This window comes from Schistocerca cancellata, chromosome 2, assembly GCF_023864275.1.
Source record: "Schistocerca cancellata isolate TAMUIC-IGC-003103 chromosome 2, iqSchCanc2.1, whole genome shotgun sequence".
NCBI classification, from domain to species: domain Eukaryota; kingdom Metazoa; phylum Arthropoda; class Insecta; order Orthoptera; family Acrididae; genus Schistocerca; species Schistocerca cancellata.
In genome coordinates, this window is record NC_064627.1 from 1,040,072,254 (window position 1) to 1,040,095,050 (window position 22,797).

At 41.4% G+C, this 22,797-nt stretch overlaps 1 protein-coding gene across 1 annotated transcript in view; it reads left to right on the plus strand.

The window, feature by feature from the left end:
- Window positions 1-22,482, plus strand: part of LOC126163017 (serine protease inhibitor 88Ea-like) — a 34,771-nt gene extending 12,289 nt beyond the window's left edge. The window contains exons 2-6 of the mRNA XM_049919884.1: window positions 15,349-15,643; window positions 17,962-18,246; window positions 19,170-19,305; window positions 19,540-19,772; window positions 21,352-22,482. Of these exons, the coding sequence (XP_049775841.1) occupies window positions 15,350-15,643; window positions 17,962-18,246; window positions 19,170-19,305; window positions 19,540-19,772; window positions 21,352-21,639 (1,236 nt within the window). The 5' untranslated portion in view covers window position 15,349 and the 3' untranslated portion in view covers window positions 21,640-22,482. The remainder of the gene's footprint in view (window positions 1-15,348; window positions 15,644-17,961; window positions 18,247-19,169; window positions 19,306-19,539; window positions 19,773-21,351) is intronic.
- Window positions 22,483-22,797: the final 315 nt, after the last annotated feature.

A 22,797-nucleotide genomic window follows, 5' to 3' on the forward strand; every position in this document is an offset into this window, starting at 1 on the left:
TGTCGCCATACTTCCAAACTGGTCACTGCTGCGCTCTCGTGACAGAAATCTGAAGTTCGGCTGCAACAATACAAATATTTTTTGAGTTTTTCTATATGAGTTGAGTTTTGAGGCAATGTGTCAACTATACAGCTACAATGAATTTATGAAATCGCTTCGATATATATCTATACGTGTGTGGTGACGCATAAAGCGGCGCTTCTCTTTATGACAATTGCCGGTCGCTTCCGCGTTGCTGAATAGCGCGTGCGTGAGTCAGTCATGAACCAACTCAGCTCACAATCCAACTGAGGGTGCGCCTACTCGGAATTCTGCACAAATAGTGACGTGAAAAACAAACGCTGTTTGACTCACGCGTCACTGTCTTTATTACGGCTCCTTTCCTGATATGCGAGGCAGGGTAAGAAGCATAGCACGTACAAGGTGTGGCGTAAAACTGTTTGATTTCACGGGGCGTTATTTCCAGCGTTTGTTTTCTTACGCACACTTTGAATACGACGCTAATGGGGCTTCGCAGTTATGACTCACGACTTTTTCCTGGGAATTTTTACGGTGTTTTACAGAGAATTCTCATTTGTATGACGAGCTTTTCTGTTTACTGGTTTCCGGTTGAGCTCCATCGAACCCACATTTTCGAAGGCGTGTTGAATTATGTCGTTGTAAGGTAAACAGCACTTTCAAACTGCATTCCAAGGTTCGTCAGTTTAATATTTTGATAGAAAGAAATGAAACACTGGTCACTTTTTTTTCTTTTGAACGTTGGAACAATTAAAAATGTGTGTTCCTTACCTATAATTGAAACTTTATTTGTTGCAGAGTTCAGATTTGGCGCAATCGACTGCATGTCTGGTGACTAAGTCCCGTGAGCATTCAACTGCCCACATCCGAAACTTATTTTTATTCACATCTCACTGGCACCCTTTACTTAATTGAACTGTGTACGTGACTGCTCTGAAAATGCAGTGCAATTTTATGTCTGTGTTGTTGGTAATACGCTGGAAGCAATCGTAGATAGTATAGCCAACAGCCACGTATTGAATGAATAATCACATTAGTAGGAAAGTTTCAGACTATTTGATTTACGTGATGATCAATTAAAGCGAGTTCGATAGCTCGGGATTCGAACCAGTGAACGATCTGTTGTGGCAGATTTATCGGGCTTAAAGTATTCAAACTATAACTCGCTAGTAACATGTGCTCCTACAGTGGCTTTTGACACTGATATGCAGTTTGATAATGTCGGATTGGCATGTATTAGTGGAGTATGAAATGTGTGGTCATTTACAGGAAATTAAAATTCATTCCCATGCCGGGAATCGAACCCGGGCCCGCTGGGTGAAATCTAGCTATCCTAGCCACTTTTTTGACCCGAGAGAAGGGTCGGGGGCAAAGAGGGCAGGGGTCGTCTTCCCATTCTCAAGGAAGGAAAGGGGTCTGGCAGAATCACGAGAGCTTTATTTGATCACATTCATTTATTTACTTATGAGTGCAGATATTTCATTTATTTATTTATTTTTATATTTTTAGTTATTTTAATATTTTTGACTAGATCCCACCACAGTCACCAAAAGCTTCCGGGTCGTCTAGACCACATGGGAGTCGGAGAATTCACTTCGAATTTCGAAATTTGTAGTTGGAGCTCACATGACAAGAAAGTTAAATGAGATTACTGCTTTTAAAAGCGAGAAACAATAACTTTTGTAAATTCTTTAGGAGTAAAGGAGACCACACACCGAAAAGCAGAAGCGTTGAATCGTCGAGAGGCGCACACAAGAAAGAAAGCAAACTTACTTGTTTTCGCAAACTTACTTGTTTTCGGAGAAATCATGTGTGTGTGTGTGTGTGTGTGTGTGTGTGTGTGTGTGTGTGTGTGTGTGTGTGTGTGTATATTGTAGCTCGGAAAACCATTACAGCGAAAGCTAGCAAGTTTGCTTTTTCTCTGTGTGTGCCTCTCAAAACTCAACGCTTTTGGTTTTCGGTGAGTGGTCTCCGTTACAGCTCAAGTATTTACATTCTGCCAGAACTTTCTTTAAAAACGTTAACCTCTGTGATGTGTGTGTCCCATTTCTGAGTGAATTATTTCCGTGTTCCAGTTATAAATAATGACGTCTCATGACAGTGACGTAAGTCCGGTTTGCATGGTCATTTCTCGTCTACTACATCTACATCCATACTCCGCAAACCACTGTGTACTGCATGGTAGAGGTTACTCCCCACTGTACCAGATATTAGGCCTTCTTCCCGTTCCACTCATATGTGGCGCGTGGGAAGAACGACTTTTTAAATGCCCCTGTGCGGGAGGTAATTAATCTGCTCTCGTCTCCATCCTGTATTAGATCGTGGAAGAGTGCACTTGGGTCAGTTTTGAACAATAATAATCACGGTTTCATCAGTCTGCAGTGTAAATAAAACTGTCCTCACGAATGAAGTGATTTAGGAATTGCTGTATGAGAAATGTACGAGAGGCGTTTGAAAAGTCCGTGCAAAAATAAAAACTACTTACGTGTTTGGGGTAAACATTTTTTATTTTTCGACATAGTCTCCTTTTAGACTTATACACTTCGTCCAACACTGTTCTAATTTGTCGATCTCTTCCAAATAATAGGAATTGTCCAAGTCTGCAAAATAGCTATTAGTTGCTGCAATCACCTCCTCGTTTGAATAAAATCTTTGTCCCGTCAGCCATTTCTTCAGATTGGGGAACAAATAGTAGTCCGAGGGAGCCAAGTCTGGAGAAAAGGGGGATGTGAAACGAGTTGGAATCCTATTTCCATTAATTTTGCGACCACAACTGCTGAGGTGTGTGCTGGTGCATTGTTGTGATGGAAAAGGACTTTTTTGAGGTCCAATCGCCGGCGTTTTTCTCGCAGCTCTGTTTTCAAACGGTCCAATAACGATGGATAATATGCACCTAGTTTTCCCTTTTCCAGATAGTCGATGAGGATTATCCCTTGCGAATCCCAAAAGACAGTCGCTATAACCTTTCTGGCCGAAGGCATGGTCTTCGCCTTTTTTGGTGCGGATTCTCCCTTGGTAACCCATTGTTTAGATTATTCTTTGGTCTCAGGAGTACAGTACTGTATCCACGTTTCATACACAGTGACGAAACGTCCTGGGGATTCTTCCTGAACAGCTGCAAACCATCCTTGCAACACTTCACACTATTCAATTTTTGGTCAAGCGTGAGCAATCGCGGAACCCATCTTGCGAATAGCTTTCTCATGTCAAAATGTTTATGCAAAATATTATGTACCCGTTCATTCGAGATGCCCACAGCACTAGCAATGTCACGCACCTTAACTCTTTCTGTCATCTTCTACCATTTTATCAATGATTTTTGGGTCGTAACCTCCACAGGGCGTCCAGAACGTTCAGCATCACTTGAGACTATATAGCCACTCCGAAAATTTTGAAACCACTTATAAACTGTCCTAATTGAAGGTGCAGAGTCACTGTAATGTTTATCAACCTTCTCTTTAGTCTCCTGAGGCGTTTTGTCTTTCATAAAGTAATGTTTAATCACCACACGAAATTCTCTTTCGTCCATATTTTGACAATCACTCGACTTCTTGAATCACACGAATGCCAAACACAAAGAAATAGACCAATATGGCTGAAACTTGGTGTGCGTTCTTTCCAAAGATGCTACTAACTAAACATGACGCGCCGGTGGTGCCATCACTCGGACATTGCAGGGACTTTTCAAACGCCGCTCGTATAACTAGCGAAGGGCACCGTGTCGATGTATTGTGTTATTGTGAATCGGTATCTCTCCTGGGGAAAGTATTTACCTGCCCTACAAAAAAAGGGCAATTTGAGTAAAACTGACATCTAAACACTTTGAACGAACTGCTTTCACTATCGCTAGTAAGTTACATATGCCACTTAGATGAAGCACACATAACCAATGTGCATGTGCCACCCTTACTGCGCGGAGTGGTCAAGTGGTTTGAGGCGTGATAGTACGGACTGCGCGGCCCCTCTCGCCGGAGGTTCGAGTCCTCCCTCGGGCATGGGTGTGTGTGTTGTTCTTAATGTAAGTTAAAGTACAGTAGTGTGCAAGTCTAGGGACCAATGACCTCAGCAGTTTCGTCCCACCGGCCACTGTGACCGAGTGGTTCTAGGCACTTCAGTCCGGAACCGCGCTGCTGCTACGGTCGCAGGTTCGAATCCTGCCTCGCCCATGGATGTGTGTGATGTCCTTAGGTTAAGTAAGGTTTAAGTAGTTCTAAGTCTAGGGGACTGATGACCTCAGATGTTAAGTCCCATTGTGTCTAGGGCCATTTGAACCATTGGAAGTTTGGTCCCTTAGGAATACTCACACATCTGAACATTTTTCGCCCTTAGTTGCTAACATTTTAATCCTACTCACAAAGCACCACACCTGTCACATTAGCGTAATAACAAAATTTGTGAATGGGCAGTTACGCAAAATAATATCATATTCTGCTTTCTGAGGACAGGCGGCCTAAGTCCCTTGCTTCACACGTATCAGCAATAGCAACGGGCATGTAATAAGCTCCTATTTGTGATCCTCGCGGTCAGTCTGTCGTGTTCTTTCTTTAAAAAATTCGTTCGAGACTTTGTACCGAAAGAGATCAGGCGGGGGGGATTTAAAAGTACTGTATCATTACTGCATTTCTTTATGGTTAAATGTATTTCAGAAAAATCATTATTTTCCTATATATCAGATACCGACAAGTTAATCTGGCCTCGTCATTCATCTACAGTATCATATTCAACTATTTACAAGCTGTCTAAGCTAGTTTTTAGGTTTTTGAGAAAGAAGTGCAGCAGATATCTGTACAAAGGACTTGTATTCACGTGGAAAGATTTCAGATAATCTTCAAGTCATACTACTTCTAGAGGGTAAGCCTGATTCTTTTAGAGATACAGGCATTCGCCAGTCGCTGATAATCCCGATGTAGAGGACGTGAGTGTCCGCAGAAATTCATCCAAGAAGGGAGAAAACAGTAACACGGCTATTTTTTTGTAACTTGTTCTGTGAGTTTGAGAACTTAGTATCCCAAAAACTAAATTTGACAGGAATTGCACAAAAACTATTGAACCTCAAACGACTGATAAACATTCACTCAGTGTTTATAGATAGACTACTATGGTGCATAAATGGTTAGCTTATTTCATTGTTACTTATTTTTATAGTATTAATATGAATATGAATGCCACCATTTTTGATCCAACGGTCTGAAATTTCATCTTCATAAAGGTTAGATTCAGGGTATTCAACGAGATTTTCATAGCAAATATTTCTTCATAAACCAATGGTGTTAAGTTTTCACTGAAAATTTAAAAAATCTGAAACAGAAAGATGTCAGAATGGTTGAGTAAATCCTTGCTGGATAGCAACGAAAGCAGTCAAGAACAATGCCAAATTAACACTCATGAAACCGGAGAAACAGAAGTAGTTTTCAAAAAATCCAAGCATTTCTTGTAACGCTCGCCAATACCAAATCTGCGATTTTCTATAATTACAGACAATTACTGGTAGATATAAGCGAGAATTTCGTGATACATATAAAATCTACGCCCAGATTTCAGGAGGGGGCAAATGTCCTCACTTTCCCCACCCGCCACCCCCGCACCTCTCTTTTGCGGACGCTTATGCTAGAGGGTATGTTAAAACTGTTTAGTATGCTGTTAAACACTTTAATATGCCTTACTTCTTGCAGTAGGATCCTGCGTAGTAAAACGGTATTGTGTACAAGCAATAACTTCCGTTTAAATATCTTCGCTTTTTTATGTTGTCTGGGAACAATGTAAGAAACTTCTTCGCCTCTCTAGCGCCTCCGTGAAAAATAATTTCCACTGCACATAATTGAGAACGCACAAGAAGTACACTGGTTTCAGCATCAACCTGTATCCTCTGTTCAAAATGGCTCTGAGCACTATGGGACTTAACTTCTGAGGTCATCAGTCCCCTAGAACTTAGAACTACTTAAACCTAACTAACCTAAGGACATCACACACATACAAGCCCAAGGCAGGATTCGAACCTGCGACTGTAGCGGTCGCGGTCGCGCGGTTCCAGACTGTAGCGCCTAGAACCGCTCGGCAACCTCGGCCGGCTTGTATCCTCTGTTCTATAAGTCTTTTTGTAATAACTTTCGTAACGAAATTTCAATTAAAAATTTGTTTTCGGTCGTCCGACAGTGCGTCGAATTGAAGGGGATGAGTTCTACAAATGCATAGAAGTCATCGGGAAAGACTTCGTTCTTATATATGCAGATTTAAAGTAATCAGCGCTTCATTTTGCCTTGATCTGTTAGTATTTTAAGGAAGGGGGAATGATGTTATAATACTTCTTGATCGCCGTCCGCTCCCAGTAAGTACGCAGATGCGATGGGAAAAGGGTTACTGTTCAAACCGTGCGTTGAAATCACCAGTGTTTTTTACACACGTTGTAGGTTTTGTTGGGTAACTGGTCACTTTCCAGAGGGTCAAGGGTAAGGATGTTTTCGGTTTGTGTGTTTTGCCCCGCCTTGAGCTGTGTTGTTTGCAGACATATTGTGTTCAGCTGTTGTACTTTTTCGCTCGACCGTCCACAGCACGGCAGCAGCATGAAGCGCGAGACAGAAAGTGAAATCAGCTAGCGTGACGCATTTGCAGGTGGAGTTCACTCGTTAGTTGTGTAAGCAGCCACGCTGCCAAAACCAGCAGTCGCTGTATCCCGTGCTGCGTAGGCACCCTGCGACCTAGTTGACTGAAGCGTGGCCACCGCGTGACGTCATCGCTACGTCACGGCCGCTTTCTCCGGAATGTCAAACAGGCGCGCCTGCCGACGCATCGGCGCCAGCAGCTGCAGCCCACGGCGCTCCTTTTTCTGTTTTTTGACTGTCGCACCCTTAGCTACGGCTACAGCACACACGCCGACGTCTTGAACACGACGTCCCTTGGTAGGTGAAAGATAATGTCAGGCACGGCTGCGTATAACAGGACGTCACTCGCAAAATTTAATGTATTCTATCTCCCCCTCCACCTACTTCCTGCAACTACACCTACACTACACAAATCAAAATGAGGTACGCGGTAGAGAAGACATTAACCATCCGGGAGCTGCATGTACAGTTCTGAATGATTTTAATATATTCCCCTCTGACAGAGAAAGACGTCTGGAATTTATTTCTGTATTAGATTTCCTTCAGAGTATCTGCTTGAGGATTCTATGGCATTTCTCTGACTCACAGGAATTACACACACGTCACTGTCTGCGCTGTTCGTTCATATACTACACCCCCTTGCGCCCAATTTGAAACGCATTCCATATACTCCCGCTGTATTATGGTACGCAAACATTTGTTCGACCTGTTTCTCAAACTACGATTTACTTTTTTTTTACACGCAGCTAGACATAGGGCCTATTCCGTTTTATATCCTCGCATATGTCATTAGGCTAGGACAATGCATTCGCGTCCGCCAGACAGTGTTTGAGGAAGAGCATTTGTGTAAATTGGTTTAGGCAAACAAAAAACATAAAGGAGCCTGGCTGATTAAGTATCTGAACCGCTATGCTCCCGATCAAGAGCCCGATGTCTTAGCCACTCAGTCAACTCGCTCAGTGCACACCGTTGGGTGGCTTGCGGAGTATAAATGTAGATGTAGATGTATGTATTCCTTTGAGACACTGTTGCAGTTGATACTCCTAGTACACTTTTTCTAGCTGTCCTTTCTTCAACTATCACTCTTTATGGAAGGGCTCCAGGTCCCGGCGGAGGTTCGAGTCCTCCCTCGGGCATGGGTGTATGTGTTTGTCCTTGGGATAATTTAGGTTCAAAATGCTTCAAATGGCTCTGAGCACTATGGGACTTGTCATCTGTGGTCATCAGTCCCCTAGAACTTAGAACTACTTAAACCTAACTAACCTAAAGACATCACACACATCCATGCCCGAGGCAGGATTCGAACCTGCGACCGTAGCAGTCGCGCGGTTCCGGACTGAGTGCCTAGAACCGCTAGACCACCGCGGCCGGCGATAATTTAGGTTAAGTAGTGTGTAAGCTTAGGGGCTGATGACCTTAGCAGTTAAGTCCCATAAGATTTCACACACATTTGAACATTTTTGTGAGGTGCTCCATTTTTTTTACCTACATCGGACCGGTTAGTGGATGGATGCAGTGATGTTACTGTCTAGTGTGCAAGTGAGACTGCTTGCTATAGCCCCAAAAAGCAAAACAACAGAGACCATTTTTTCATTCGGTATATTGGATGAAGCCTCCCATTAATTGTGAGTAAAAGCAAGAAAATGCCCTAACAAAGAGAAATATAGACCGAATACACGACAACAACTGATAATAACTGAAGTAGCTGAAGAGACAAATATCAATCAGACCAACAATCAGTCAAACTAAACATGACCGCATCGTGCCCCGGAGGAGCGGTCAAGGGATGTGTTAGGGGCGAAACAGTAAAATTACAATTGTTAAGATATAATGATGGTGAGCTGTTGACTGAAGAGTTAACATAACGACAGATCAAGTTCTCCGGTATCGGAATTATTTGTGGAAATACAGGAAGTGCCAACGACACCGCCGCTTACGCCAATGTATTCTCAGGCGCTCTTTTTAGGAGAATTATTAGGAAGAAGAAGGTACCAATTTTGCCGGTACGGGGCTGCAAAATCGTCGGAGCTGTATATACCATAAACTTCGGGACATCTTGACATCGTTAAAATAGTTTGGAGTAATGATAAGAAGCGACATGAAATGGGATGTACGCGTAAAATAATTTGTAAGGAAACCGAATGGTGACTATTTTGTTGGAAGGTTTCGAGAAAATCTGGCATGTCCAACCGGAAAGGAAGACGCCTACGAGACGCTGGTACGACCTACTCTTGAGTGCTGCTTCAGCGTTCGGAGTTCTTATCTAGTAGGTGCGGCAGTAGACATCGAACTAATTCAGAGGATCTCTTTGGGACCATACAGGTGAGAGTACCCAGTAAGAAAGTGGTACAGAGATGTGCAGAGGACTTAAATGAGGAGCTTCGGAGGAAAAGGCGGCCTTGTCTTCAAGAAATCTGTATTCAGGTACGCTGCGCGACAAACCTGCTGCCTTCATCGTGTACCAGAAGCAGAGATCACGAGAATAAGATAAGTTATAAGGGCGCATACAACGGCATGTAGATAGTCGTTTTGCCCTACCTCCATGTGAGAAAGAATGGGGAAGACAATGGCTAATAACCTTACGTACGAAGCATTCGTCATCAGGCACTTTACGGTGGATTACGGTGTGTATATGTAGTTGGATCCTGTTTATAATCGCATTGAGACTGCGAACACTGGTCTCGCCCGCAAGTCATGCCAACGGGCTCTTTTCTGGTGTTGGTATATGACGGTAGGGGGTCCTTTTGATATCCCCGTAAGAACTAGCTAGAAGCAAATCTTATACGTACAGCCACCCAGTCCTGTTCCACACGGGTTCGATTCCCGGCGGGGTCAGGGATTTTCTCTGCCTCGTGATGACTGGGTGTTGTGTGATGTCCTTAGGTTAGTTAGGTTTAAGTAGTTCTAAGTTCTAGGGGACTGATGACCACAGCTGTTAAGTCCCATAGTGCTCAGAGCCATTTGAACCATTTGAACCTTCCAATTTAAATTGTTCGTTAGTTGAATTTACGGCTTTTAGATTACACTGATTTATCGTGTAACCGAAGTTTAACGCGTTCCTTTTAGCACTCATGTGGATGACCTCACACTTTTCGTTATTTAGGGTCAACTGCCACTTTTCGCACCATTCCGATATATCTTCTAAATCGTTTTGCAGTTTGTTTTGATCTTCTGATGGCTTTATTAGTCGATAAACGATAGCGCCATCAGCAAACAACTGAAGACGGCTGCTCAGTTCGTCTCCCAAATCGTTTATATACATAAGGAACAGCAAAGGGCCTATAACACTACCGTGGGGTACTGATGTGTAGAAAAGAGCAGCTTAATACAATACCAGCAAGTTAATAAACATTACGTGAACGTTAGATACACTCCCGAAAAGAATTGGGGAACATGACCAGGCGTCTGCCATATCCCATTAACCAATAATTGAGAACTGGATACGTTACCAAATCATACTATGAATAACACGTTTCGCAGTGACGAAGTTGCCAGTTGACATGGGAATAGCAGAACTGAAGGCGAGCTGCAGGACGTTGTGTCAAGCGAGGTATTCGAACAGGACGTGTGGGTCGTAAGGTCCTTTCTCTAACCTGTTCATTAGTCTGCTCAGACAAAGCGGCTCCAATGGCCTTTCTGAGATCGTCTTGCAGTGTTCTGGCGCTATTCGTGCGACGCCGCAACGCAAACATGGCCAGTTATCGGTCTTCACATCCGATTCTAATGAGTCGGCGACCTTGTCCAACTCGCTTTATGTACTGACCTTTCTCTCTGTAGCGTGCCCACAACCTACAGATGACACACGGAGAGGCGGTGGCATTTGCAGCAATACTTTTGTACCAAACAGACCGCCCTTGCAACTTGCGCTGCATTAAGATGTCACATTGCATGTGCTTGGTTGAATACAATGTCCACAGACAAATGCCATCTGTGTACATCACTAAAAAAGACTGGGACACCGATACTCTGCTCCTTCTGAGGTGTCACCTGACACTGTAGTGCATAACACAGCCAATAGATGGCAAATGATTTTAATTGTTGCCTACATTGAAAGCGAAGGTCCCAAGCCATTCAGTAAGACCACAGGTACCACTTGTATCAAAATAGATTTAAGATATCTGACGTTGATACACAGGTTCCCTAATTCTTTTGAAAAGGGTAGTTTTATCATTTTTAAGTCGTTGCACTCACCTCAAAAGTCTCTCCTTTGGTGAATTACATTTCCTTAGCAGGGTATTTTGGTAGGTACTGTGAGATCCAACAAATCTTTAAAGCTCAACGCATATCCCTTTAATCATGCTCGATGTTCTCAGAAACATTTTGAAGACGAGTATGGGAGATATGTCGTGTTATGCGATGCGACTGTATATAAAGTCTTTCTTGGATCCAAATCTCATTAAACTCTTTTGTAAGGAAAACCACAATTGTTACAATGATCCGTTGATGCTTTAAATCAGGGGTGTAGAGACCTGCTTTCAATCAGGGGTGTAGAGAGACCTGCTAATACCGCAAAAACGCAATATATACGAAGAAAACAAAAAAAATCGTGCGGAAAAAACGACATTATTGTTTACTTTCGTCGCAAAAGGTTCGAGGCACTAATGTGTACGTTCATGAAGCTCTCTGAAGCCCCATATATAGTGCAGAATACACGAACCATAGACAACTAAACAATGACGTTCCCTGCAGTCTTACGTGCGGTTCTTGTTGCCGCGACTGCATTGTTGCTCAAGTTTAGAAATTAGGTGCCTTGAGACAAGCTATTCCGATTTTTCGAACCCCGTGCTCCGATTCAAAGTGTACTGGCGTGGCTCATAAGAACAAAGTTCTATTACGGCCCACCCTCTCATTTGCTGGAGGTAATGCAATATGAGTAAAAAATTACAGGAACGAACGGCTTACCGGCATCCCTGCTTTAAATAGAGCGAAAGGGATCTGTTCCAAATAAGACTTTGTTCAGTCGCAAAAGAGTGCATAACATGAATTTTTTAAAACTGCAACTGCGAAATGGAGGCCACAAAAACAAAAGACAGCTTGGGTGTTATGAACAGCCTGATGTTCATTTAGCCTTTTTGTTGCCATCGAATGACCTAAAACTTCTTACTTCCCATAAGTCTGTTTTTCCGAGATCTGATAAAGAGGGCGAAAAGGCAACCAGTATCGACAGAAGTCTGTTACAACAGAGAAAGGCACAACGCGAGAAAGAGCAAAAAGGAGAACCGTAGCAAATGGAGGCGAACACATGCAAATGCGCAGTCGGAAACAATTCGCCATTGTTCACCACCATTTGCATATATCTGTTAAAAAGGATTTACGCAAGAAGGAATGGAAGAGAACACGAGATTACAAACATAGTCTATGAATGGTGCGTTATTGCTTTTTGGCGCCAATAACCACCACACAGAATACAACACTACACCGTTAGAGCCACGATGCAAAACTTTGGTATTCAGAGACGATTATTTCGTATGTTGAGTGCGCTGTTTTGATGAAGTAATCAAAATGGCGCAGAAAAGGAAGTATTTAGGTGTTTCAATTTGGACGTAAACGTGAAACGCGTGGAGGTAGTGCACTTGCGGCTCTTGCTTTCTTTACAATCAGTCCAAAACTTTGGGCATATGTCGATATACACATTTCGCTGGTTTATCATTACAGTTGAGGAGGAAATTTAAAAGCAGGACACTTCTTACCAATGAACAGAATTGGGAGAAAGGCTAACTAACATTTACGCTCTTCGTTATAAAGAATTGGAGACATTTACGTTAGTGATTGTTTCCCATTTCAAGAGCTGTCATATGTTAGTTTATTATGTATGAAGTGACATATGAAGCATTTAGAGCATTTTATTAATGAACTATAAGGAACATAATGTCAACAAAACGTGATTAATTAAATATACATGCGACTCGTCATATAGGCTACTTGATGAAATGTGTGGTAATGTTTGTTGGAGAGCAGATAGTGTGATGCTGGGTAAACAGTATTTGTCATCAGAAATCTCTAAAGTAAGAGTGATACATCAGCCATGTAATTAGATACCATGAACATAAGCAGCGAGAATGATCAGGTGGTTTGTATATTTCAGTTAGCATAAAAGGAACATAATCACACTTGCTTACTTTCAAGGGAGATTATTGTTCTTTTTCCGTAAAAAGAATTACCAAGCTTGTGCTTGTTCACTACATTCCTGCCTGATGCAAGTATCCAATGAATTTATGTTCTTTCTCACGTCCCCAACAGGACCTCTTAGTGCTTCTGCAATTTTCTGCTTAACTTTTTTGTGGCGGCAGTCGTGCTGTAGATCTGTTGGATCCCAGAAGCACATATGCTGTCTATATTCTTCCGTCAGAACGTTCCATAGCTCAGTAGACTAGATATCAGATAGGACTTTTCTGTACTGCTAGTGATGAAGCGGAGAGGCCGCGAACTTCCTTGGATGGTTCGCTAAAAGACCAACAACCAGCAGAAAATAATGAATGCAGATGAATGTGAACCGAACAAGACCAAATGCCGTTTGCTAATGCGTACCTTGCGATTACGCCAGAGAGAAGTCTCATTCGCTGTTGTAGTTTGCTTTGGTGTTGGGGGTGTGAATGAAAAAGATCACTCATAACAGACTAAGTATAGCAATGAAATGCCAGGGGCGTTACACTACACTCGGCACCAACACCATTTGCTTCCTATTACCCAGTGTGCCTTCTGTCCCTCTGTGTCTGCTGATGAACAACTGAAACTCACTCATCTCATATCTCAACAGTTCAGCTGCTGTAAATCCGCCACCTTTGTCTCCCTTGATCAAGAGAAAGCTTATGACCGCATATGGCATTCCCCTTTTCAAACTCCAGACTTACTCACTTCCACTCAACCAGGGTATATCTCCCTTATTACATCCTTTGTCTCCAATCGCTCATTCTATGTCACTGTTAACAACTTGAATTCCCTTACTTTCCACCCCATTACAGGTGTGCCCAAATGTTCCATTCTCTTCTCTCTCCTTTACCTCTTATACACTGCTGATATGCCAGAACCACCCCCTCCTGTCCACCTCGTTCAGTATGCTGATGACACCGCTCACCTCACCCTATTGTACCGAAATCCCAATGATCCCGATCCCTCCAAATCCACCATAGTTAGTTTACCTCCTGTTGTAACCAATGGCTCCTTAAGATTAACCCCTTCAAAACTCAGGCAATAATTACAGGACACACCACATGCACCTTTTGTCTCCACAACTTCTACTTCATCATTTACGACTATTCTATCTAGCTAAACATACTAAAATACCTTGAACTAACCTTCAACAGGCAACTAATATGGAAATCATACCTCCTAAACATCCAACACGAAGCCCACAATAGACTAAAACTACAAACTGGCCAGACTTCACCCCTTCACTGTGTTTGGCACCTATAAAACTTTGATCCAACCCAACCTTTGCTTTGTAAATGTTGCATGGATCTTTGCTGCATCCAAGTTCTGTCAGTCCCTCCAGAACCTAGAATGCCATGCACTCCACCTCACTTTCTGCATCCATTTACCTTCCCCCACAAGGACACTTTACCAATATATCAAATTCCAACTTCTCCTCACTCGCATTGAACACCTCCAAACAACCTGCACCATTCGCAAGCTCGACTCCAATAATCCTATCCTTACCCCTCTACTTTTCAGTCCTCTTCTGCTGCCATATGTTTACAAACACATTCCACCATCCATACACGTACACACCCTCCACATACTATTCCAAAGAAATTTCAGCTATCTCCCCCTCCCAGATTATGAACTCCACCTACCATCTGTAAGCCCACCCAATGCATTCCACCTCATCAAGGCTTCCTCTCCCTCCCCTCCTCACATTTCCTTCCCCCCTCCACCTTTATTCTGCCTTCTGCCTTTCTTTCCTGAACCCCATCTTCCCAACAACTATTAGCATCACCAATTCCCCCCTCTACTCCACTCCTTGTATCCCAGCAGCCACTCTTACCCCATAATTGCTATGCACTAGTCCTTCATCCTTATTCCACCACATTCCTATCTTCCTCACTAGCTAACATTTCCCCCTTCAACAAAAGACTCCTTAGCTCAGGGCTGGTCCTTCCAATTTTTAGTGACAGGAAAGTGTTTCTTTTAAACATTGTTTCGGCATCAAGTTTTAAATGTACACTTATTCTGTCATGTTCCACCTTTTATTGCTACTGCTTCTAACTACCAGTGCAAGAGGTCACATCTCTTGTATATCTAAAAATTTAAGTTCAATTTCTCACCTCTAAAAAGTTTTAAAATTCAATGTAAATGTCTCCCCTGTTTGTTTCTTTATCATCTCATTTAATTTTTATTGTCAGTTGGCTGAGAGCAGGTTGCCTGTACAGCTGACAGCTCCCCCACCCCCTCCCCTGCTCATATGGGTTACGGGGGTGAAATAAATAACGGTAAAGGAAAAAAGGCAGTAAACTCACTTGCCCCGAGTGGTAGAGTGAGACAGGAAAGCTGTGTGGGTAAAAGGGACTCTGGAACATATTTGGCACAGTCAATCGATCATTGACATCACTGACCCACTCGCCACTTTGTTGACGACTGATTCATTTCCAAGCATGTGATGTGCACCAACATTGACTACTTGAGTTTGACCAGGATGTTGCTCATGTAAAACATGCTTTATGCAGGAGGAAGTGCTGCACACACAACCTGAAGATGTGTCGATTACAATTGTGTGTGTTTTTTGTTCCGGCAGGATGTGGTGGGTGTTTATGCTGAGCTGTTTGGTGGTGGTGGCAAGTGCACGGGGGCAGTGCCTGAGTGCAGATGACGCGGCGGTGGGTGCGGGCCGCGAGGACCGGCGCGAGCTGTCGGCAGGCCAGCAGGCGTTCAGTGTGGCACTGCTGCAGCAGTTAGCTGCCACACTGCCTGCCTCCAACCTCTTCTTCTCGCCCTACAGCACGCACCAGGCACTGCTGCTCGCATACTTCGGTGCTGCCAACCAGACCGATGCCGCACTCCGACGTGCTCTCCGTGTCCCCCAACAGCAGGTGGGTCCTCCTTCGCTCTCTCACTCTCTCCTACATTGCGTGTACTCAGATCACTCTTCAGAGAACCTGCCTCCATAGCTGAGTGGAGTGGTTTGGCATTGACAGCTTCCAATGCCACCGTACTGTATTTCTGAGTAATAGTATGGTGCTAACAGTCATCGAAGTAATTGAAGTGCAATAGATACATTTTCATACTAGAGCTGGTGGCTGATAATAAGTAAACATTGCCTAAAGATTTTGTTTGTTATTCAAGTACCCAGTTCTTGTAGTGGGGTGACCTTTGAGCTGCCTTGAGCTGCCTTTCTGAGGGGAAGGAGGTGCAACACATTAGCTGGGTGGACCTACAGGTGCCAGATAGGGGAGACCTCGTGTATTGTTGAGCTGCTGCTGAGTATCTCACGTAAGCAGCTCCAGACTGGGTGATCCAGGTAATTCGGATGTGCCCATCATTTGAGCCGTTTTACTGGGACTTACCAGTTATCTAAATGCCATTGTGTACTGATATGACATAACCCTTGGTACCTGCAAGCTGAATCCCTAAATACTTGTCTTGTACCACCCAATCTCATATTTTGTGCATTTTCTTGATGAGCACAAAATGTGCAGTAGAGATCGTTGTGAGCAAGCTTGGCAGTTAGTCATCAGACACAGTGAGTGTTATGTTGCTAACACAGCAGTATGTGGCTTTGTCACTGTCTCACACTAGGATAGCCCATTTCAGATGTTGGGTCATGCAGTGGTCTGGGATACAAAATTAACTGAGACCCTTTGTCTTCAGAATGAAGTCTCTTGGCAGGCTGTACAGTATTTATCCATAAAAGTGCCTATTCCGAAGAACTCGAGGCAACGGGTATTCTACAGTAGAGTTAAAGGGTGCAACAGATGCAATGCAAAAGCACTCTTGACAGTGCAGTGTCCATTGTGGTGAGAGAAATCATACCGGCTCAGGTACTTTTTCGAAAGGGATAACTGCTGAGGCAGTCATTTGATGTGTCGACCACACACGTGTTCCCTACTTGTACCATAGCTGTACCATATGCTCTGCAGGTGAAGAGAGGAGGGTAGTAGTGGGGACCCCATTGTGAGGAAGGGGAGTTGCAGTTGAACAGCTGAATATCCTTAACATAGCTTGCAACCTGCGCCCAATGAGTCTGCAAACTATTGTAGTAACAGGCTATGCCAGTATGACCAACAATTCAACAAATATACAGCACCATAGCCAATAACATCTTAGTAGAGTATCATAAAAGAAATAACATAAATGAATGATCAGACACAGTTCTAATCATGTACTTCCAAAAGGAAATTGGATAAGAAAAAGGATGAAAAACGTAACATAGCGGACAACTTAACTTGCTATGATACTGACAATGTAAATAAAGAATATTTGCAATGTGGAAATTATGTGTCAGCCTTCTGAGAACATGTTCATCATTATTACCTAAGTAAAAAATTCTTTTCTCTTTATTTCGCATCTTTCCAAAATAGTGAAGCTAAGGGAGGTACTAGTATCTACATTTTCCCCCTCTTTCTTTATTCTCTTGATTGTTCATTTTATGCAACCCTTTCAAGTATACTTTTCAATGAGACTTTCACTTGCTTCTTTGTGTCTTCTGACAAAAATTTAATGACACTGCATATAAGCTTAAATGCCTGATTACAAAGAATTGTCCCTGCTCCTACAGTGTACAAAGGTTACAGTGCCATGCTATGGAGTAAAGAGAACGTTCAAAAGCGTGCATGTCAAGCAAGGTGGCCACTCTTTTGGAACAAAGGGATGGGATCAACCAGCAGTCAGGATGAGAATGTGTTTCCGTGTAAGGGTGAAGTTATATTGCATGAACTCCATCTGGTTCAAATTTTGGCAGTGGAAGAAATTTTCAACAGCAGAGGAGAGCTCATGGCTTATAGTTACCAGTCACCTGCCTTTTTTCAAATTTCCCAAGTGCAGTGAAGGGTTCCTGAGGTCAGGATCCTCCCCCCTCCCCCCCCCCCCCCCAAAAAAAACTATTTAACTATAACCCTTTTAAGTTTTTAGAAATCTACAAATTTCTTAACTAGGCAAGACAGAAAGCCAAAGACCCTCCACAAAGAAACATAGTAGAATGTAGGCATAAATGACAGGAAAAAAGGTATTCCCTCCCAATTACACTCTCACATAGCTACAGTCATCAGACCCATGTTCACAACTGTAGTACTAATTGAGACACTGATAATGCTGAATGCACATTACGATTTCATATCATGCAAATTGTATTGTTTTTGTCAAATGATGTTATTTAACAAATAATGTAATAAATTACACTGTATTGTTACAGAGTAAAGCAGCAACATGGCAGGCCTACAGACTAGAGAAGTTCCTTCGCAATTTCAACACTTCGGATGGCCATCTCTTCACCAGCTCAAACAGGGTATACATCTCCAACAAGCTTAAGATGCGGCCGTGCCTTGCAGAGAAATTTGACACTGAACTTGCATCCATTGACTACGAAACCAATGTGGAGACTGCACAAAAAGCCATCAATGCTTGGGTTTCTGAACAAACACATGGACAGATTAACAACCTGATACAAGGTCTTTCTCCGGCTTCTACTGTTACACTGGTAAGCAATCACAAATAGCACATCAAATTCATTTCATTATACTTGGTCATAGCAGTTCTTAGCTGTGAATTTTTTTCAAGTGTTGTATAGTCTGGTTTCCATATTTTGTAACATAAATTTTACTTCAGGATATGACTATTATGCAAAACTTCCCATTCTTGTGATTAATTTGGTCCCACATCATTCTCTCGTGCTTCCCATCAGTTAATTTCCTTTTTTATCCTGTTATATTACATCCTGAAATTTTTTGTTTTTCTTCAGTCACCCACCATATGTAGTATGTAGTTTGTTCTGTATATCATACATTGAAATGTATTCCTGGTCATAAACATGCTATTTAAATCACACATCAAATAAGAAGATTGTAAATTCATATTAAAAAATTATGAGGCAAAGTTGCTGACCACTTCTTACCTTCAAGAGGGAAAATTTCAGTACTGCCAATAAACGTATAAAGTTACTTTACCTATACTAGCTTTTGTAAGTTTCTCCTCAGAGAGGACAGAGGGATAGTTTGGGGTAGCTTAAAAAGAAAGGCAGGTCACTCAGACCCCTTGCTGAGAGAAGCCACATGTTATGAGGACAAAGGTAGTCAAAGATCCTAGTCTAAACTTGTCCACATAACAGGTGGGTACTTCTCATGCTCTTTCCTCTGACTCTGATAGTTTTTAAACTTTTATTTGTCAAGCAGTTTCCTTAACTATTGTCAGGTGTGGCTACCTGCAGCTGTGGACCATACTTTTTGTCATTTTTTAAAACATAAATTGTTTACTTTTTGAGAGTTGAAAGTGAAAATAATGTACTATAATATCTTATATGTTTGTAAATTAATTCTGAAATATGTACATCAGTAGCAATTAAAAAATAAGATAATTTTTTAAGACATAGTTCTGCATTTAAGCAAATGTTTAATTGCATTCTAGGTGAATGCTGCATATTTCAAAGGAAAATGGCAATCACAATTCCAGCCTGAAAACACCCACAAAGAAGTCTTTCATATCTCACATTCAAAACAGGCTTTGGTTGAGATGATGAAACAAAAAGGAACATTTAACTACAGTAAGTTATTCTCTGTTTATACATGTACTCTCTTTATTCGAGGCATTGTGTAGCATTCCAAAAATGTAAGAGTGATACAGTCAACATCTGAGAAATTGTTTTGTTTCCAGAAATATATGTTATAGCTGTAATGTAAAAAAATAAATGCTGTTCATTTTGTACCATACCTTCATCACATGACTTTTCGAAAATGCCCCATGTGAAAATATATTTATCTAGCTTTTTTTTTTCTAGTGATTTCTGAAAGGCTAGGAGCCCATGTGCTGGAACTGCCATACAAAGGAGAAGATATTAGTATGTTCATTCTCTTGCCACCATTTCTAAAGAGCAATGGTGTGGATGCAATAATTAAGCAGCTGGATGTGGACAGCCTGAGGGAAATCACAGAACAAGATGCCATGTACCCACAGACTGTGGAAGTTGAAATACCAAAATTCACTGTGGAAAGCCGAATTGAAATGCAGCAGGTAAGAATATGTTGCTGTGTTGTCATAAATTTAACTTTAATTATAACTGTATAAAAAAGAACGCAGAAGTGTCTACAGACAAAAGTTAGTTGAAACTTGTGTTTGTATAAAAAGGTTGATCCACAAAGCATACATATATTGCCACTATTGTGTAGCAAATGACCTTGCCAAAGCCCAAGAAAATTGTGGTCCTGTGCAAAATCACTAAGTATGCTGAAGGCTTATATTTAATCACCCGGTGACCAGTCTGGTGCAGTAGTGGAGAAAGGAAAGAAAAATCTGGTTTTAAATGCCACATTAAAAAAACAAAATATTCACTTGGGAGGATCATACAGACAATTGACTGAAAGAGTTGTAAATGAATAAGTTGCCAGGTCTGGATGTAATTCCACTTTGGTTTTACATAGAGGATTCTCCGGCATTGGCCTCTTACTTGCACTTGTAATGAATCTCTTGCAAATTTGTAATGACTGGAAAAAGGTACTGGTGTCTCTTTTTTATGTAAGAAGGGTAAAAGACTAGGCCCACACATTACAGACCAATATCATTTTTAGTTTGCTGCAGAATTCTTCAAATATTCTAAGCTCAAATCTAATAAGTTTCTTTGAGACATAAAAGCTTCTGTCCACAAATCATCACGATGTTAAGAAACTGTCACTCACGTGGAACTAAGCTTCCCTTTTCTTGCACTATATCCTGTAAAGCAAGGATGTAGGGCAACAGATAGATTTCATATTCCCAGATTTCTGGAAAGCAAAGGTATGAGCATACAGAATAAATCCTTAGATAAGTGATTGGCTCAAAGATTTCTTAACTAATAGAACCCAGTACTTTTGCGTGGAAAGTAAATGTTCATTGGAGAGTGTTTGAGATCCCCACCAGGTCAGATTAAAGGAAGACAAACCAGTTTAGAGGCATGCTGTTGGATTTGTTATTGGTAGGTTTGATCAACACATCAGTATTACAGTGATGCTTCATAAACTCGCATGGGAATTCCTGAGAGATGACATTGTTTTAGAGAAATATTAATGATAAAATTTAGATAACTGGCATTTGCTGCTGACTGCAGAACAATTCTACTGCCACCAATGAACATCTCGCATACGGACCACAAAGATAAGAGAAATTAGAGCTTGTATGGAGGTATATAGATAGTCGTTTTTCCCTCACTCAGTTTGTGAAATGAACAGATGCCCTCTGTCATGCACTGTAATAGTGGCTTGCGGAGTGTCAATGTAGATGTAGATACTGCTAAACCAAACGAGAAATTATCAGGAATTTGAAAATATTTTATGTCTTGTGAAAAAAGAGACTGATAGGCAGCAGATTGAGCTTACAAGCATGTTAAAGTTGTTATTCCACAATAAACATTTCTGTACTGCATAAGAGCTCTTGAATAAAAATAGTCTATTACGTACTGTAGGTACCCAGTATACAATATTCTTACATGCAATTATTCCTTTTTAAGTGCTTTAATACTTCAGCATTAACCACTGATATATTTCTAGGTGTGTGTAGAGAGCAGATGCAGTGGTGGTTTTTCATTTTTTTTTTTATTTTTTTTTTTTTTTTTTTGCAGGTTTTTAAAGCCCTTGGAGCAGGTGATGCTTTTGAGAAAACGGCTGATTATTCAGGATTTACTGGTAAACCTGAAGTGTCCTTTAATAGTGCCATACACCAAGCGAAGATAGAAGTGAATGAAGAAGGAACGGAAGCTGCTGCTGCAACAGCCATATTCCTCTTCCGTTCAGCAAGGCCTCTTAATCCAACAAAATTCGTGTGCAACCATCCTTTTGTGTACTTCTTGTTTGACCGTATGTCACAAGCTGTTCTGTTTATGGGTGTATATAGGTCACCAAAAAATTAAAAGACTGATTCAAAAATCTCACTTTTGTCCTTAGTCACAAATGCTATTCTTCATTATTCTGAAAACCTCTGATTGTAGCAGTGATTATAATGTGATAAGATCAGCTCTGTGTTAAGAGAGCAGACAGAAATAGTTTGTGAAGTACTGTATACACACAAAAACTTATGTTGTCATGACACTTTCTGTACAGTACATTTCAAACTTTTTCACAGATTGAATGTACAGAGATGTACTTTAAAAGACTTAAAATCTTTCTCTTTATGTGTTAAACTCCAAAGAAAATTTTCTGAGCTATTGTACAAAGAAATGGGAGATTCTTACAACTTCAGTTTCAGTGGCATTGTTTTGGATGCAGAAACAATTTATTGTGACCATGTATTTCAGTGTGTCATGCTAAAGTGAAATGGCAACTACTTTACTTTAGAGAGAATTTGTAAACTGAGTTGGAGATTTTCATCTGTATTTTGTCATGCCATAGAACCACTAATACGTTCTCATATTTCTGTTAATAATCATAATTCATTTCATAGTTGTAATTCATTTCACATCCATTTGTCATTATTCATTTCACAGTCATTATTCATTTCACAGTCATTATTCATTTCACAGTCATTATTCATTTCACAGTCATTATTCATTTCACAGTCATTATTCATTTCAGTCATTATTCATTTCACAGTCACAATCCATTCCATATTCACAATTCTTTTATCTTTGTTGTGTTTTTCACTTCAGTCATTTCACATTTCATTGTCACCGGTGTTTTTATTTATTTAATATATTTGTTAAACATAAACTATAAAATGTGGTGCAAAATGTTGTTATAAAAATTACAAAACACTACAGCAATTATTTTATTTTTTTGAAATGTTTTTCCCCTTTATCGCAAATATCATTTCGATTTCTTTTAAGCTCGAAAACAGAAGAAGAAATGCATGCTTGCAGATGCGCGCGCGCGCGCCCACACACACACACACACACACACACACACACACACACACACACACACACACACAGAGAGAGAGAGAGAGAGAGAGAGAGAGAGAGAGAGAGAGAGAGAGAGAGCGAGCTACCGCCCCCGGTAGCTGAATGGTCAGCGCGACGGAATGTCAATCCTAAGGGCCTGGGTTAGATTCCTGGCTGGGTCGGAGATTTTCT